Source organism: Stenella coeruleoalba (genome assembly GCF_951394435.1).
Source record: "Stenella coeruleoalba genome assembly, chromosome: 17".
NCBI classification, from domain to species: Eukaryota; Metazoa; Chordata; class Mammalia; order Artiodactyla; family Delphinidae; genus Stenella; species Stenella coeruleoalba.
Genome location: NC_137163.1, coordinates 28,528,171 through 28,545,438, shown reverse-complemented (window position 1 = coordinate 28,545,438; position 17,268 = coordinate 28,528,171). Strand labels below are relative to the sequence as shown.

At 34.5% G+C, this 17,268-nt stretch overlaps 1 protein-coding gene across 2 annotated transcripts in view; it reads right to left on the bottom strand.

The window, feature by feature from the left end:
* The window catches only part of EIF3E (eukaryotic translation initiation factor 3 subunit E), a 58,762-nt gene that overhangs the window by 26,498 nt on the left and 14,996 nt on the right, over positions 1-17,268 (bottom strand). For both annotated transcript variants that reach the window (XR_013824746.1, XM_079902469.1), the window contains exons 6-7: positions 13,936-14,061; positions 13,136-13,260 (exon numbers count right to left, since the gene is read on the bottom strand). Coding sequence is in view for 1 of the 2 variants with exons in the window: in XM_079902469.1 (XP_079758595.1) it covers positions 13,136-13,260; positions 13,936-14,061 (251 nt within the window). In the remaining variant the exon portion in view is untranslated. The remainder of the gene's footprint in view (positions 1-13,135; positions 13,261-13,935; positions 14,062-17,268) is intronic.

Below are 17,268 nucleotides of genomic sequence, written 5' to 3'. Positions count from 1 at the left end.
GCTGCAGTGGTTAAGAATCCGCCTGCCAATGCAGGGGACACAGGTTCGAGCCCTGGCTGGGAAGATCCCACATGCTGTGGAGCAACTAAGCCCATGTGCCACAACTACTGAGCCTGTGAGCCACAACTAGTGAGCCCATGTGCCACAACTACTGAAGCCTGCGCGCCCAGAGCCCGTGCTCCACAACTAGAGAAGCCACCACAATGAGAAGCCCGCGCACTGCAACGAAGAGTAGCCCCCACTCGCCGCAACTAGAGAAAGCCCGTGCGCAACAAAGAAGACTCAATGCAGCCAAATATTAAAAAAATTAAGTTATAAAAGAATAAAAATAAAACACTTGAGCAGCCCATTAGATTGCACTGTTTCAGAAAACTAGGATTGCAAAAACTTAAGAATGAATACTATAAAGCAGCGGTTCACAACCTTTTTGGCACCAGGGACCAGTTCTGTGGAAGACAATTTTTCCATGGGAGGGCGGCGGGGGGGGAGTTGGTGTGGTTCAGGTAGTAATGTGCTCGATGGTGGGGAGGGTTCAGGCGGTAATGCGAGCGTGCAAGCGATCGGGAGTGATGGGGAGTGGCAGATGAAGCTTTGCTTGCTTGCCCACCGCTCACCGCCTGCTGTGCAGCCCGGTTCCTAACAGGCCGAGGACGGGTACCAGTCTGCAGACTGGGAGTTGGAGACCCCTGCTGTAAGGGCCATCTCCTCCAAGAAAAAGTCTAAATGATGAGAATGCCAGCTGGTATTTCCCAATTTGGAGTGAGATGACAGACTCACTTAAGAGGTAAATAATCCTATTACCATTGTTGAATAAGAGGATTTTGCAAGGCCCTTATACATGCTGTCATTCTGTTTCAAAAGATTTCATTTCCCTAGAAGAACAAATGTGTGAAAACCTATGTGCAAAAAAACACTACTCAATTAGAGAGTCAGGCACTCAACACAGAGAATTAAAAAAATAATTTCAGGAGATGAAAGACTGGAAACTATTTTGATGATCCCCAGCTGGTTACCCTCTGTCATTCAGTGTTTATCCTGTATTTCTCCTGCTCAATTTCCTTATATAGCTCCCCAATTTTTATCCAGTAAGAACCTCTGAGCACCAGGTACTATGCCAAGCTTGGAAACATTTGTCAATAAAGTCCATTTCTCTTAGTTAAATCTTCAAGTCCCAAAGTACCCATCCAGATGCATCTCCCACCACACCACCGACTGCCTCTTGCTTCCCTCACTTCTTAAAACTCACTCCATATGGACTGCTCTTCCAAACACATCCCTCTAAAGGCCTAAATTCTAGCCATCCTTCAAGGTCCAGCTCAGATACCTTATCTTCCAAGTTCTCCCAGACTGTAATGTTAATAAATCTTTATACTTTGTCATATTGCAGATTCCCCATAAAATGCTGTCTGAACTCTTTAGAGGACCCTAGAATCTGATAGTAACCTAACAAATAAAATCTAGTCCCACTTAGCCCTCCCTAAATTTCCTCTAAAAAAGGTAAGGTATAAAAATAATCAACACTCACTTAAGAATAAAACAATTTCTAAGAAAAGATAACTACACAAATCAGCTAAAAGTTTCATTATCTGAAAAATTAAGCCTGAGTTTTAGGCAGAAAATTTTAAATGCAATGTTCACTCAGTACAAGTGATTGCCTCAATACTCTTATCAGAGACATCATGTACAGCAGAGCATGACTGGTGTTCTTCATCAGTTTTGAAGTAGGTAATTTTAGTAGGCATTTATGAAACTCATTCATAGATTTTTCCATACAAAATAAAAAATTGTAAGTTTATTTTATATGATGTTAAACATTTATTTTTACTTATCCTTTCTCTGTATCATTGCACCACGTGTAACTTCACTGTTTTTTTTTTTTTTTTGCGGTACGTGGGCCTCTCACTGTTCCGTTGCGGAGCACAGGCTTCGGACGCGCAGGCCCAGCGGCCATGGCTCACGGGCCCAGCCGCTCCGCGGCATGTGGGATCCTCCCGGACCGGGGATATGAACCCGCGTCCCCCGCATCGGCAGGCGGACTCTCAACCACTGCGCCACCAGGGAAGCCCCAACTTCACTGTTTTTATTGGAGAATGACTTCCTTAAAAAATCATCTCTCTTATGTGAGTATATGGTAGGGGTTAGCAAAATTTTTGTAAAGAGCAGATAATGAATATTTTAGGTTCGCAGGTTGAGAGGCAAGACTGAGAATATTAATCAGGTACCTAAATAACTTAAGTAACAAGAAAACAAATTTCCAAAATATTTTACTGACGAAATGCAAAATATAATAGTTGACTATAATTTTTTATAATTCAGGTCTACTAATGAGAAGAATAAAATTCCTTTAATAGGGTAACTTTGCTTAACTGTGTTCAAAGTTAGAGATCCCTATCATTAAAATTTATTGCAAATGTTTATCTGTTAATGCTGATCTGTAACGAGATTTTACATATTTGACCTCTGATATCAATTGATAAGATTTTAATTGAGCATATTTATCACTTGGAAGGCTTTTATGGAAGGCTTTTACAGAATTGTTAAGTTCTTTTGATACTGCCTTTTAGCATATCATTACACTACAGATAAATTGCTTCTGTTTCAATTGCACAGTTAAATGAATTTTCAAATACAGAAATTTCCTTTGTATTGGGTTGGCAAAAAGGTTCAGTTTTTCTGTAAGATCTTACAAAAAAACTCGAATGAACTTCTTGGCCAACCCAATGCTTACAATGAGGTCTAAAACTTTCTGGAATTGTAACTTGAGCCCAAAAAACGTGTCCACTACAAACGTGTGGGAATGAGAGTCTCATTTCTTCTTTTAACTTTTGAAAGAATGGAAAATGTATAAAGCAGCTGGACATAGGATTTATGCTATGTTAGGCATTATCAAAGTGACTACCAGAGTATAAGTTTTGCATATAAGTACTGTTCTGATTTGTAATTTTAGGTTGAATTCAGAAACATCATCAAGTCTATAGCTTAACGTCCAGAGCCATTCATGGCTTGATAATAGTGGTTGAGGGCAATTTTTTGTTCAGGAAAATTTCAGTCTTGCTCCAACCTCAAAAAAGTCACAACAAAACTTTGCCACTGCAAAGCCATCCTATCACTGTGGTAGCAGGAAAAATCAAGATATTCTATTGATCTGACAAAAATTCATGGACTGAGAACAGTTAAGTCCACAATAGCAAATGAAGTTCACTGTTGACACGAATGGTTCAGTAATACACCATGGATTCAAGAATTTTCCCCACAAAGTACCTGGAAATGAACAATGCAATGGGTAACTATAGGCTTTGAACACCTCACATTTTCACAACCTTTGTAAATCTGTTCAACTAATAAGCATTTTTCTCCTCCACACATATTTGCCACCAAAAGTTTTAACACATCTTAGCAGATTCCACTTCAGGCTGTACTAAATTAGTGTTTCCTCAATTTTGAAAACATTTTCACCTGTAGTTGTTCCAGACTATTCATAGAGGCATGTTCTTCAGTCACTTCAAATCCATCACTGACTCCTCAAGCCAACAACTAGCCATATTGGTAAACATCTCTCAACTCATCAAAAGCCCAGGAAAACCACTAAAAATCATATACTTTATATTTTAATTGACTACTGATGCTGCTCCCAACATTTTCAATTCTGAGGAGCTGTTCTCACCAAAAGGCTAAAAGTTTTAAACAAGTTCATTTTTTCTGGACATATTTCTTTGGCTACTGCAACTGAACAGAATTTAACAAAATCACCACTGGTAAATGGCTTTCCTTACCTGGTTAACAAAAGAGCCACTCAGAAACTTACTTTGGTTGAAGCCTCATTTTCATTAATTTTTGTGAGGAAATTCTGCTGTGATGAGATCTTCTGTTTTAAATTTCCTAATTTTTCTGACAGTTGCTTTGTAATCAGTTGGGAATATTGTAATGAGTGCTTACAGTCTGGTTATGTAGATGTATACTGTATTCTCTTAGCATATCTACATTGTCAGTTCAATGCTTTGCTTTCTAATTTGAAACAAAATAATTCCCACTGCACTGTGCCTTAAAATTTATGCACATTTGGTACTTCGCTGGTAGCACAGTGGTTAAGAATCCTCCTGCCAATGCAGGGGACACAAGTTTGAGCCCTGGTCAGGGAAGATCCCACATGCCACGGAGCAACTAAGCCAGTGACCACAACTACTGAGCCTGCGCTCTAGAGCCCATGAGCTACAACTACTGAAGCCCACGCACCTAGAGCCCGTACCATGCAACAAGAGAAGTCACCACAATGAGAAGTCCGTGCACTGCAAGGGTAGCCTCCACTTGCTGCAACTAGAGAAAGCCTGCGCACAGCAACAAAGACCCAACGCAGCCAAAAATAAATAAATTAATACATTTATTAAAAAAAACATTTAAGCACATTTGAGTCCACTTTTCTAAAAGAAGTAAAATGTTGCAGTATAGTGATACACATGGCACTTGAAACTTTGTCCAGGTACAAGGGCAGCGTCACTGGGATTCAAAGAGCACTGAGTAGCAGAGTGAGGCAGGGAGAGTGCAATAATATATGATCTCTGTCACAACAATTCAACTCTGCCATTACAATCCAAAAGCAGCCAAAGATGTGTGTGTGCGCGTGTGTGTAGATATATCCATATATAAATGTGTGTTCCAATAAAAATTTATGGACACTAAAACTGTAATGGCATATAATTATCACATTGCAAAATATTTTTCTTTTCATTATTTTCCCCAACCATTTAAAATGTAAAAGCCATTCTTAGATTGCAGGCCATAAGAAAAAAGGCAGTGGGCCACAAGACGTTTTAGCCCATGGTCCATAGTTTGCAGACTCCTGGTATACAGCATTACCATGGCTGACTTCGAAACATGCTAGGGCAGAAGTGATCCTTCCTATGTATGTATGTATGTATGTTATGTATATAGATCAATATATAAAGGAAGGGAGTGGGGATTAAGGGTGATTCTGGGGACGTTACCTTACTTCACACTCTTGTAGGATCCGTAATTATATATTTAGTTCGAACAAAAGCAAAACCATAGATATAGTTATTTAACAGCCTGTACATAACCATTGTACTCTTTTGTTCTACTTCTCTTTGTTATCATCCATCTCCTTTCATCTCTAACAATCAAAATTTAAAAGTCAAATCAATTTTCATCTTCACTGGACTCTAACTTCTCGAGGTCTCACTGGTAAGTGTTATATATTTACAGTGTGTTTAGCATGCATAATACATCTGTATTTAGCTAAGTAGGTTCTTAAACTACTTGTTATGTTATTTGTTTGGATTATAAATTAGGCAAGAAAGGAGGCTATACCTCCCCTATTTTTGAAATCTAACTTAAAATTAATTTTTCCTTTAAACAAGAGCTTCAGTATTTACTGTGTCTGGAAGTGTAATTTCATGATGGTTAAGTAAAAATGTTTATTTTTCCTCTAGCACAGCCCTGCTCTAATTGTACAATTTTATGGAAGTTTTTTCTACAATATTTTCTAATGGTAAGTCAGAACATTTAGAAATCAAAGGATAAGACAAAATATGCCACCAAATAAAAAATATTTAAGTATTATATGGGGGATACTATAAGGACATAAAGAATAAAAATTCTGCTCTCAAATATGCTTATAATCTAGTTGGGGAGATAAGGCAATTATAAGTTTTTTAAAAAAGACAGTAAATAATTAAATTCCAAATTATCAATATAAGGTAGGCACAATATACAGGACCTCATGTAGAAGTAAACCTGAGCTGGAGCTTGAAAAACAGGCAGGCTTTGAATTGGTACAAAAAAGGGAAAGGTACTTCCAGAAAGGCTTAAAAAATCAAAAAGGCAAGACTTAGTAGAACTGCAGAGGATGGATTTTTAGAGATCATCCTGAGCTAAAGCAGGTAAAACACCTGCATGAAAAAGTTTTCTTATCAGGAACAATTAGAAAATTTAGGAAAAATAAAGGCAGAGGGTAAATCAGGACAAATTCTAGACACGATCTAGTTGACTGTTAACAGTAAAACTTGAAATTTCTTAGGATATTTATGATATCTTTATTTAGAAAACAAATTAAACATTCTTTTGCTAACTGAACTTTGAATCTTTCTTTTTACAACTGGAGAGTAACTAGGGCATTGTATTACAAATGCATTCTTCTCCTTAATAGCATCTACATTTGGTGGCAAAGCCTCATCTCTAATAGCCTACGAACACTGTTCTAGCTTACACTTGATACTTTATCTTACATATTATATTACATTTAAAAGTTCAACATTTTTCAAATGTGTAAATCATCTCCATTTTGGATTCAGAATAAATTATGGCAGAAATGATAATATATATGATGTAAGAGACTTAACCTGCACTGGCATCTAAACTTTCACTTCAAGGACAAAAGTATAAATTATCTCAACAGTACTTTCGTATTTTAAAAAAAGCCTGAAATCACAATCTATATAAACTATCAATTTAACATACACTCAATGAACCACATTAAATTGTATTCCTGTGCTACTGGAAATTAAAAACAGAAAAATATGATACTTTCTCCATTAATACCTACTACCTATCAGAGACAACTGAAAAATGCATACTGACTGTAGACATACAAATGCAAATTACACACTTACTAGAAGCTATTCTACTTAAAGAATATGCAACCTAGGAAAATGGCTGAAACAATGATCTGTCAAGCCAACTGGGTGTATTCTCACGCGAAAAAAGTTAGAATCAAGCAAAAACCAGAGTAAGTCATTAAGACATTACTAATGAGGAAGAAAATACGATGGCAACCTGACCCTATGGCAAGTGAAAATGGTAAGCACCGTATTTTGGTGAAATTTTAAAACTGTAATACTACTGAGTTTTCTTTTTCACATTTTGCGAACAAGCTACTTCTGTTTAAAAAAAAATAGTCCAAATGGCATCAGGGTTCTTATTGTGAGGATGAAAATGTTCAAAAATTGACTTATGGTGATGGCTGCACCACTTGGTAAAGTAACTAAAAATCACTGAACTGTAAACAAAAAATGAAATCATCTGGTACCTTAGCACAAACCACGGTAGTGACATCATACTATAATAGTCACTGTTATTAATAACCAAACTCTTACAGTTAAAAAAAAAGCCAATTTCAACTATATCTTTGATTAGGCAGTACAAATTATTAACTTTCAAAAATTTCAACCCGTGCATACTTATCTTTTTAATATTCTGTATGACTAAAATGGGAAGTGTGTAAAAGATCTTCTGCTGTACACTACAGTGTCATGGTTGTCTTAAGGAAAAGTACATGTTCAATGATTGAGTTGCAAGGTGAACCAGCTGCTTTTCTCATAGAACACTATTTTTACTTGAAGGAGTGACAGTCAAACCAAAGCCATTCAGACTTGAGTATTTGGCAGACATTTTCCAGATAATAAAGTTGAGCCTATCCTTCAATAAAAACAAATGATAAAAATCAGTTTTCAAAAAAAGGGTAAAATTTTGGAAAATCTGTATCTGTCATCAAGAGTTTGACTATTATCCAATACTTTTTGAAAAGCCTTTTCTAATGGGTTTAGTAGTGAAATTAATGAATGTGATTTTTTTGGTGTTGTATAATGGTGCTGTATATGTTGGAATACCTGCATAACTTCCTGAACCAGTATTTCCCAAACAATCAATGCATACGGTCAAAAAATCATGCATGGGTAAAAGATCCATTTAAATTGCAAAATCAACCAATATAGTTTAGAATTCTAGTATAGTTTAGAATCCAAAAAACTGAATGATATGGTTTCAAATCCCACATTTCAGTACCTTTTAAGAAATTACTACTTGTTGAGTTCTGGTGTATGATCAAAAAAGGATATTCACAATTATCTGAATAGGCTAGTAAAACACCTCTCTTTCCCAACTACATGTATGTGTGAGGCTTGGTTTTCTTCTTATCCTTCAAACAAAATGACATATCACAACAGACTGAATGAAAATCAGATATGAAAAAAAAACACGAAAATCTAGCTGTCAATTAAGCCAGAAATGTAAAGGTCTGCAAAAATGTAAAACAATGCCACTCATCACTAAATTTGGTTTTTTAAAGTTATTTTTCATAAGAATATATATAACTATAATCAATTTACTATTTGTCAATTAATAAATATATTTTAGAATTTCTTAATTTCTAATACAGTATATATATCAATAAATTTAGCCAACACATACAAAACTACACTCAAAAACTCTTGATAGTGTAAGAGTTTCAAGACTAAAAAGTTTAAGAACCATTCACCAGTAACAATAATATTGCCAAAGATAATTCTGATGTCAGTATTATTTTCTTCTCAACATCCAATGTTTTTTCTCCTCACTGTGTATATCTGATTTGGGTCTTGGAGGGGGTAAGAGGATCTTACTGAATGTTCTAATAGGGCTAGTCCTATTTGCCTCACAAAATTGGATGCAGAATATCTCCCCATGTACACCTAGTTCTTTTAATGCTCCAAAATTAGTAATTTCAACATTTACTAATATATTACTGATTTTATTTTCAGTGCCTTTGTTCCATTTTTCTGTACTTTTTACTCAAGGTTTTAAAAGTTGAACAAGTACTCAAAGCTATGAATTAATTTCTGAGTGCTGCTTTGGCAGGTATTTCATAATTATCAACATTTAATCTCTTCTTTGATTCAGTTACTTATAAAACTTTTAATAACTCCTAGTTTTACTGTTTTGTGTCCGGAAAGTACATGCTATAAAATTTCTAGTTTTAAAAATTTATTCAGAGATTTTTAATGGCATAAGGTATTGTCTTTTTTGCATATGAACCATGGAAATGCAAATGAAGGCATTAAGCCTACTTGTAGAATACAGCTTGATAATTAACTGTCTTAATTCTAAGGTGTTATTTTAATTATATTTCTATGACCATGAACCTTTATCTTACTTTAAAATTTAAAAAACAAATCTACTTTTTTGCATTGTTTTCCTTTATAAAAGTTTGATTTTTTATCTTTAACAAAATTTTCTGCAATCTCAACTGAACTACCTTTCTATTTCTAATATCTATAATAAATGATTCTACTAACGAATTAAATATATTGTTTTGATTTCATATAAGCCATAAGGTTGTCAGGGATTAATCCATACTGTTTCCCCCTTATTTGTATTATAGAATTTTTACAGTGGGCTTGAATATTTTCACTTTCCTTGTTTGTACACTTCATTATTTAAAAATATTTTTAAAAAATCAGTTGAATTTAATGTTCCTTTCTGGATACATATGTAACTGCAAAAACTACAGCAGAAGGCTTCCCTGGTGGCGCAGTGGTTAAGAATCTGCCTGTCAATGCAGGGGACACGGATTAGAGCCCTGGTGCAGGAAGATCCCACATGCCGTGGAGCAACTAAGCCTGTGAGCCACAACTGCTGAGCCTGTGCTCTAGAGTCCGCGAGCCACAACTACTGAGCCTGCGTGCCTATAGCCCATGCTCCGCAGCAAGAGAAGCCACCGCAATGAGAAGCCCATGCACCACAATGAAGAATAGCCCCCGCTCGTCGCGACTAGAGAAAGCCTGCACGCAGCAACAAAGACCCAATGCAGCCATAAATAAATAAATAAATTTATCAAAAAAAAAATTTCAGCAGAGTGAGTCTACCTGTAAGCAGTAGCATGGAAAGCCAATGCCTAGGGATTCCTATGACTGAGTTCAAGAAGAGCTGTCCTTATCGATCCTTAACCCACCTACTAGATATCAAGATTAGAGCCAACTATTACAGTATCCAATGTTTGAGTCAAATCTGCTCATTCAGGGAAGGCTCTTACTCCCAGCCATGATTCTAGGGATATCAATCAACTCATAAGGCAATCGTACAGGCTGTATTATTCAGGAGGGAGGCAAAATACTACATAATAATGTTACTTTTAATCTCCTGAATGCATGTTTGATTAATCTCCATAAATATTGAGAAATATACCCTTAATTCTTGAGTTTGAAATTCTCATCAAACATCTCTTTTCATAAGATGCACGGATAGTTTAACATTAAAGATAGGTATGTAACTATTTTATATTCACCAACATCCCCAAATTTCTTGCAATGTTTTACCAATCATTTTTCTGGGTACTCCAGATTCATTCATTATTGGTATGTCTCAACTACTGCATAAGATTGCAACTGTCAGTATCACAAATAAAAAAGCCTCTTCTAAAATATAATGATTGCCCAAAGGGTGCATGAAAAAGGTACTTCTCAAGAATCAGAGTGTAACAGAAATAAGACGGCCCTCAGAGGATTAAATAAACAATGCACCAGAGCAGAGAGAGATTAATCAATTTAGTATGAGAAAACTACCAGATCAGGAAGACTTGAGAAGAACTTGATACAAAATACTAACATATTTAAATCAACATAGGGGGACAGGGAAGGAAGATAGGAACAAAGTGAGAGATACTGATATGAAATGGAATCATAAAAAGAGAAGTAAAAAGCAAATCTTGGAAATGCCCATCCAAATGTTTAGGGTGACATAACATGTCAAAAAATGTTCATGATCTGGTCCTTATGACAAGGATATTCCTATTGTGGAAATGGAAATGTTAACCCGATGCTTAATCTGATGGTGCCATGAAACATTCCAGTCACATAAATTAATTTTCTGTTCTGATTCCAAATATTCATAAAGGAATCTTCTGTATTCTACAGCTTCCTATGTATTAAACCTATAGGGTCAGAACAATCTGGTCATGTTTCATGTACTTAGTCCTCTAAGCACTTCTCATTGCAAATAATGATGGCATTCTGGTTTTATACTCAGTCTTTTTGAGGTTGGTTCAGCTTTGTTCTTCACAAATCAACCCCTAGATACTGTAAAAATAAAGTTGCATGCTTCCTATACCAAAAGCCAGAACAAAATAATACCACCCTTGTAGGATCTTACTTTAGTACACAGTGGCTTTTCTTTTTTAACCTTTCCCAAGAGCTTTTTACTTAATGCAACATATGGACTACAACTTATATATAACTTTCCAGATTACAATCTATCATAGCATCCAGCAAACAGTAAAACATATAGCTTTAAAATTTTTAGATTTCCCACAAAATAGGGTTTCTTCAATAAAGGAGGAACAACAGCTCAGACAGAATGAAGCTTTTATGTTCACATTAGTGAATAATGTGAATCTAGAAGGCATACTTGAACATCTCTAATAAAAGAAATAACTATAATACCATGTAAATTACAAAATCTTATCTCTTATAATTTACATTTAAAATTTAATGCTGGAATCACCATCTTCTACCTCACTTAATGCCATGTAGTTTTGTTTTTTCAAGGGAAGACCGAAATAATTTTCTATTACGAAAACTTCTTTGCCTGTGTTCAGTTTTAACAAATGGGACCTGCGTGTCATGCAAATACTAACTAAATACATTAATACTGAAGTTGTAATGTTAATACAAAAAATAAGCCAAGCATATTTCTGATAAAAGTGCTTCTATTTGACAGATTCAGGCAAACATTTAGCATTTAATGCAGAAAACACAATTTAAACCATTTAAAAATGGCTCCCTGGGACTTCCCTGGTGATCCAGTAGCTAAGACTTCCAATGCAGGGGTGTGGGTTCAATCCCTGGTTGGGGAGCTAAGATCCCACATGCCTCGTGGCCAAAAACACAAAAGTATTGTAACAAATTCAATAAAGACTTTAAAAAATGGTCCACATCAAAAAAAAACACAAAACCCCTCCATTTCTACATTTAAAAATCACTGGCAATTCTTGGTTGGCAAATATTTTTCATCTGTATCCCCACCAATAATTTCATTCCTCTTAAATTTAAAGTTCAGATGATTATGTTAACAACTTAACTGAATAGGTCAAACATTTTATAGTCTCAAAAATCTTACTACACGGAGTATTTAAAGAACATGTTTATTCATGTGACTCAGTTTGGATGATTATATTTCATCAACTTATATAAAAATATCGCTAACGTATTATTACCTTATTTTCAAGACTTAAAAAATTACAAAGAAATTTAAAAATACACTGTTCAATGTTCATTGATTTTCTATTAGATGGGTATTACACCATCTATTCCTAAACTATACTTCTGTAAATTAAATATGCATTTTAGAAAAAAATGTTAAAATCTTAATTTGACAGACAATAAGCAGATATCAACTGAAATGTATTAGGATCTCCATCTTAAATTGAGTTAAAAATAACAAAAATATGGCTCAAAGTGTTATGTGAGACTTAACCAACAATGCAGTCAATAAGTCATACCAAGAATGCAATTTTGGGCTAAATTAATATAAGTATATGTACTGGTCATAGGAGCTAATATTGCCACTGTAATCTATAAAGCTTAGATAACAATCCTAGAATAAGCTTTCAATTTTAAAGATCCAGATTTTTAAAAAGCTGTGGATAAACTGGTGGTTACCTAAGAACAGCAGCCAAAATACTAAAGAATGTGACAAACTACATTACTTAATAAAACTAGAGATATTTAGCCTGAAGGAAAGAAAAATAAGGAAAATTATCTTCAAGTATCTGAAGTATTTTCATAAAGCAGTCTAGTTTTCTGTTGCTCCAACCAAATAAGAAATAATAGAATATTCAGAGGCATTGACCTCAAATGGAAGAATAAATTTTAAAAAATGATTTCTAGCTAACAGTAGAACAGTCTAGTTCATAAAGCAGTGAATTTCTTATCACCAAAAGCTGGATGATGGAACAAAGAAGATATAAAAGGAATTCTCTTGGAATGTGTATCTTCCTTCCAAATAATATGGCCTAGAGCCTTAATTCTAAAGCTTTAATGTATACATGAATTACCTGGGTTCTTCTTACGTTGAAGATTCTGATTTAGTTCTTCTAGAATAAGGCCTGAGACTCTGCATTATACTGATGCTGCTGGCCCAGGGACCAAACTTAAATAGCACTTTAAAGGGCTTAAGAGTATACTTTTATCAAATAATTTACTTAAGAGTTACATGTAAGCTTTTTCAATTAACAAGCAAATCTACCACATGAAGAGGGGAAAAAATGTGACAACAAATTCAAATGTTAGAGAGAAGTACATTTTAAATTTTAAAAATCCTATTTGATTTCATATAATTAAAGTCAAAACTATACAGTGAAATAACTTACTGTGGCTGGTAAAGGAAGAGATCAATAATGTTATCACGCCCTTTAGGGTGATTGAAGAAAACAAACAGAGACCAATGAATGAGCCATGTTCGCTGCTGAAGAGACTGAAGTGGAGAACTCACAGACTAAAGGATTAAAAAAGGTATACATAGGAAATATTAATATATGAAAAAGATGAAAGGGAATAAACATGCCTGATCTCAGAATTTTATTTTAAATGAGAACCTTCTAAAGCATGCACAGTGATCATTATGATCAAAGTCCAATCCCCCAGACCACTCTACTCTCTGCATGACCCCTGACATTCAAAATTTCCCTGTTCTCAGAGACAGATTCAACAATGTCCACTAAGCCATTTTTACAGAGGCTCCAAGTTATACATATTTCAGAAAACATTTCATAAGCAAGGACTAAATTAAACACTTCATAATAAGTTTTATTAGACATTAATAGTAGATGAAAACTGTCATCTTCTGCATTAGACTTTCAATAATGGGTGGCACTAAGAGTATTATGTCATTTCCACTGGAACAGATCAAAGAGGCACCACAGCTCTAAGAAAAATGAAAACTGAGTTATTTTCTCTAAGAGCCAAAAGAAGTTTGACAGCTTCCTTCAAGGAGATTCAGTAAAACTAATCAAGCCACTAATCCACTGTGATTTTTATATCAGGTCAACATTTTAGTTTAGTCTCCCTCCTTTTCCTCCTTCCTTTTTAAAGTACACAGTGTTCTCCTTATCAGGAAGTATGAAGGATACATAGAAATTTCAGAAAATCACCCTGAAAAAGTGTAACTCACATTATTATCTATGGTCTCTTTTAGCCGTGTAAGGTCTTCCATGGCTGCATCCCAATTCTGCATTAAGATTTCAGAGGCCAGTTTTCCCCAGAGTGAACTCAAAGCATTTCTATCTGTTGCTGGAACCTGTTTAAGCAATCATCATTAATTATATTCTGAATACTCTGGAGGAAAAAAAGATAATGTATATTTTATACCCTACATATCCCTCGGGCCTACTAAAAGGTCTATAGCACTCTTCCCCAAACTCCAGTTATATAAGCCCTTATTTGGATCACACTGGTTAAGCTGATTCAAATAGATTTCATTTAACTTGATTTACTAAAAATACTCAGGTCTTTGATAGTCAGTCTAGATCAGAAGATAAATAACTTAAAACTAGGATACAGCACCAGTGTTTTCGTGTAACCCATTTCAGACCATTTATACACAATTAATCAAATTTTAGGGACTCAAAACTTTGCAAACAAAGTTAGATTCAGAGGCAATTTGCTGCTAAAAATTCCTGGAGTGAAGATGTGAAAATCAAGAATTGAGTGTCTCATCTAAAATTTAGAAAAATTATTTCCAGAACAAAAAAACTTCCAAATTATGATATAAATGGAAGAGGTCATAGAGAGAAAAAAAAGCAGGTCTACTGGTTAATAACATTAATAATTATCAAAGGAATATGTACTGAGAAACAGAAGTTCATTTTCTTATATAACCCTAAAACCCTGGAAGGTAAATAATGATTTTTATCCCTATTTTAAAGAGGGGAACTGATGCACGGAGAGCATAATTTGTTGAAAATTATACTTCTAATCATAAAAGCTATAAAATTTCATACTGCAGTCTTAACCCTACAAAAAAGGAAGAATGAGGGTCACTCTATCTCTTCTTGCCATTGATGCAAGTGGGTCATAAACCCAAACACCTATAAGGACTAGGCTAATAACAAAAACAAGTAAAGCAGGACTCTCAAAACAAGGCAAAGAAAGTGGATATAATGACTCTGAACTGTCCTAAAGCAGCAGAAGCAAGTGAGGGTACTGGAGGGAGAAAACATTTCTATACCCCAAGCTGAAATTTTGAATTTTTCACTGAAGCACTTACATGGTACTATTAATTGTAAAGTACTATTGGTACATATTATAATTACAAGTTAAATAAAATCATATGGGCAGGACTGGAAATCCAACCACCAATAATTCTGGCTCTATCACTTACTATAAGCAGCTGAACCATCTGTGCTTTAGCTTCCTCATCTATAAAATGGGGCTAGTAACAGAAGCCACCTCAGTTGTTGTATGACTTAAATTACATAATACATGTAAAAAGATTACAACATCATCTGACACATGATAAAAACTTGGGAAATGTGAGTCATTACCACAATGATAATGAGAATAGAAATGATTATATCAGAGTATTATAGGTTGCCTAAACTATGAGGATCAAAATCATACCTAAGTCAGACTCTGCCTATACTGAAATTCTTCCTTTGATGTCAGTAATTAATTCAAATGTACAGGAAAACACTTTAGCAAACTCTCAGAACAGGCAAATAGTAGAGACTAAATTTGCAAATTAAAATTTGTAACATAACCATGAAATCACTAGTTATTATTATTATTACAATGTGTGTCCACAAGAAACTTGTATATGAATATTCATGTCTTTATTTGAAATAGACAAAACCCAGAAGTAATCCAAATGTTTATCAATAGATGAATAAACTGCAGTATATTCATAGAATGGAATACTGGTCAGCAATGGAAAGAATCAAACTTCTGATACATACAATAATATAAACGAATCTCAAAAAACTTGCTAGTCAAAATAAGCCAGGCACAAGCTTACATATATCATTCCACTTACATGAAATTCTAGAACAGACAAAACTAATCTACAGGGATGGAAAGCAGACCAATGGATGAACCAGAGATGAGGTATGACTGCAAAGGGGAACAAGGGGTCTTTCTGGGTAACAGAAATATTCTTTATCTTGATTTGGTGGTAGTTGTACAGGTATGTGCATTTGTCAAAACTCACCGAAATCAAAAAAACCTTATATAAAAATCTATAAAATTATTGTTCAAATTACAAAGGATAAAACGTTTTATCCTTACAAAGAAATCTAAGTACTAATATTTCATTGAATCTAAGATGTCATCAATTTTATGGTATATTATTTTAGGTCAATTCAGGACACGTACTAATTTTAGATGTTAAAGTGGGATAAAAATATATCTGAGAATCGATATGAAATAGATGTCTTTTACAGTGACATTTTCAGAGTACATCAGATCCAAACCTTCAGTCAAGAGCCTAAAACTTCACCAAATCATCATTACTCAAGCTTTCTTGAGTCAAGGGAAAGTACCTTTAAATCGAATGGCAAGTACTTACAGTAGATAAACTTTAAATTCTGAGTGAAACACACACACACAAATATGATCACCAACAGTCCTAGCATCTTAAAATCACTTTTATTTCAAATAGCTGCTGGATGAGGAGAGGGGTTATATTTTGGAGCCAGACCAAAGGCCACAGTGAGGGCAAATTTTAACAAAATAATTACAATACAGTGATTAATTACAATACAGTTATAAATTAATAACTTTTAAAACAAAAGTGTTCAAAAATTCCTAACAAATCTGCCCCACCATTTCAATTCAAATTAATGCATTTCTTAGAGCATGATTCAAAGAAGCTTCACAATCAAATAGGGTGCATTTAAGCACTTGGTGTATTCTAAAAGCCATGAAGTCTTTTAAAAATAAAAGTAGATTCTAGGGTCATACAGCTTTAATTTATACAACACTAACCTACAATAGGTCACTCAGAGAGTCAAATTCTAATCTCAGATCATAGTTACAATGGTTCTTTCATAGCTTATGTTTCCCTAACCATAGATTTAAAAGAATAATCAACCACCAGAAAAGAAATGAAAACAGGCCATTTGCAAAAAAGTAAAATTAAATAACTAATAAGCAAAAACATTGACATTATTTATCCCAAATCCAAAACAGGATTTTTATCTTTGCTATTAACAAGATTTCATTAGTGGTGTCTATCTTAATCAAAAGTAAATAATCCATTTTTAAACTTAGCTTAGTTAGCCTTTATCAATATGCCAACATGAAGTAACCAACTCCCACGTAACTCAATTGTTCTGTGGCACAAGATGGGACAAAAACTAAAATGAAGTGCACCTAATTTCTGAACACTATCCAATCACTACATTTTGACTGCTCTTAACGTAAAACATTAATTTTGTATCCAGACCATGGTATTCAATCACTTAAACATCATTTGAGTTCCATCATAAGATCTGCTAGGCAATGTAAA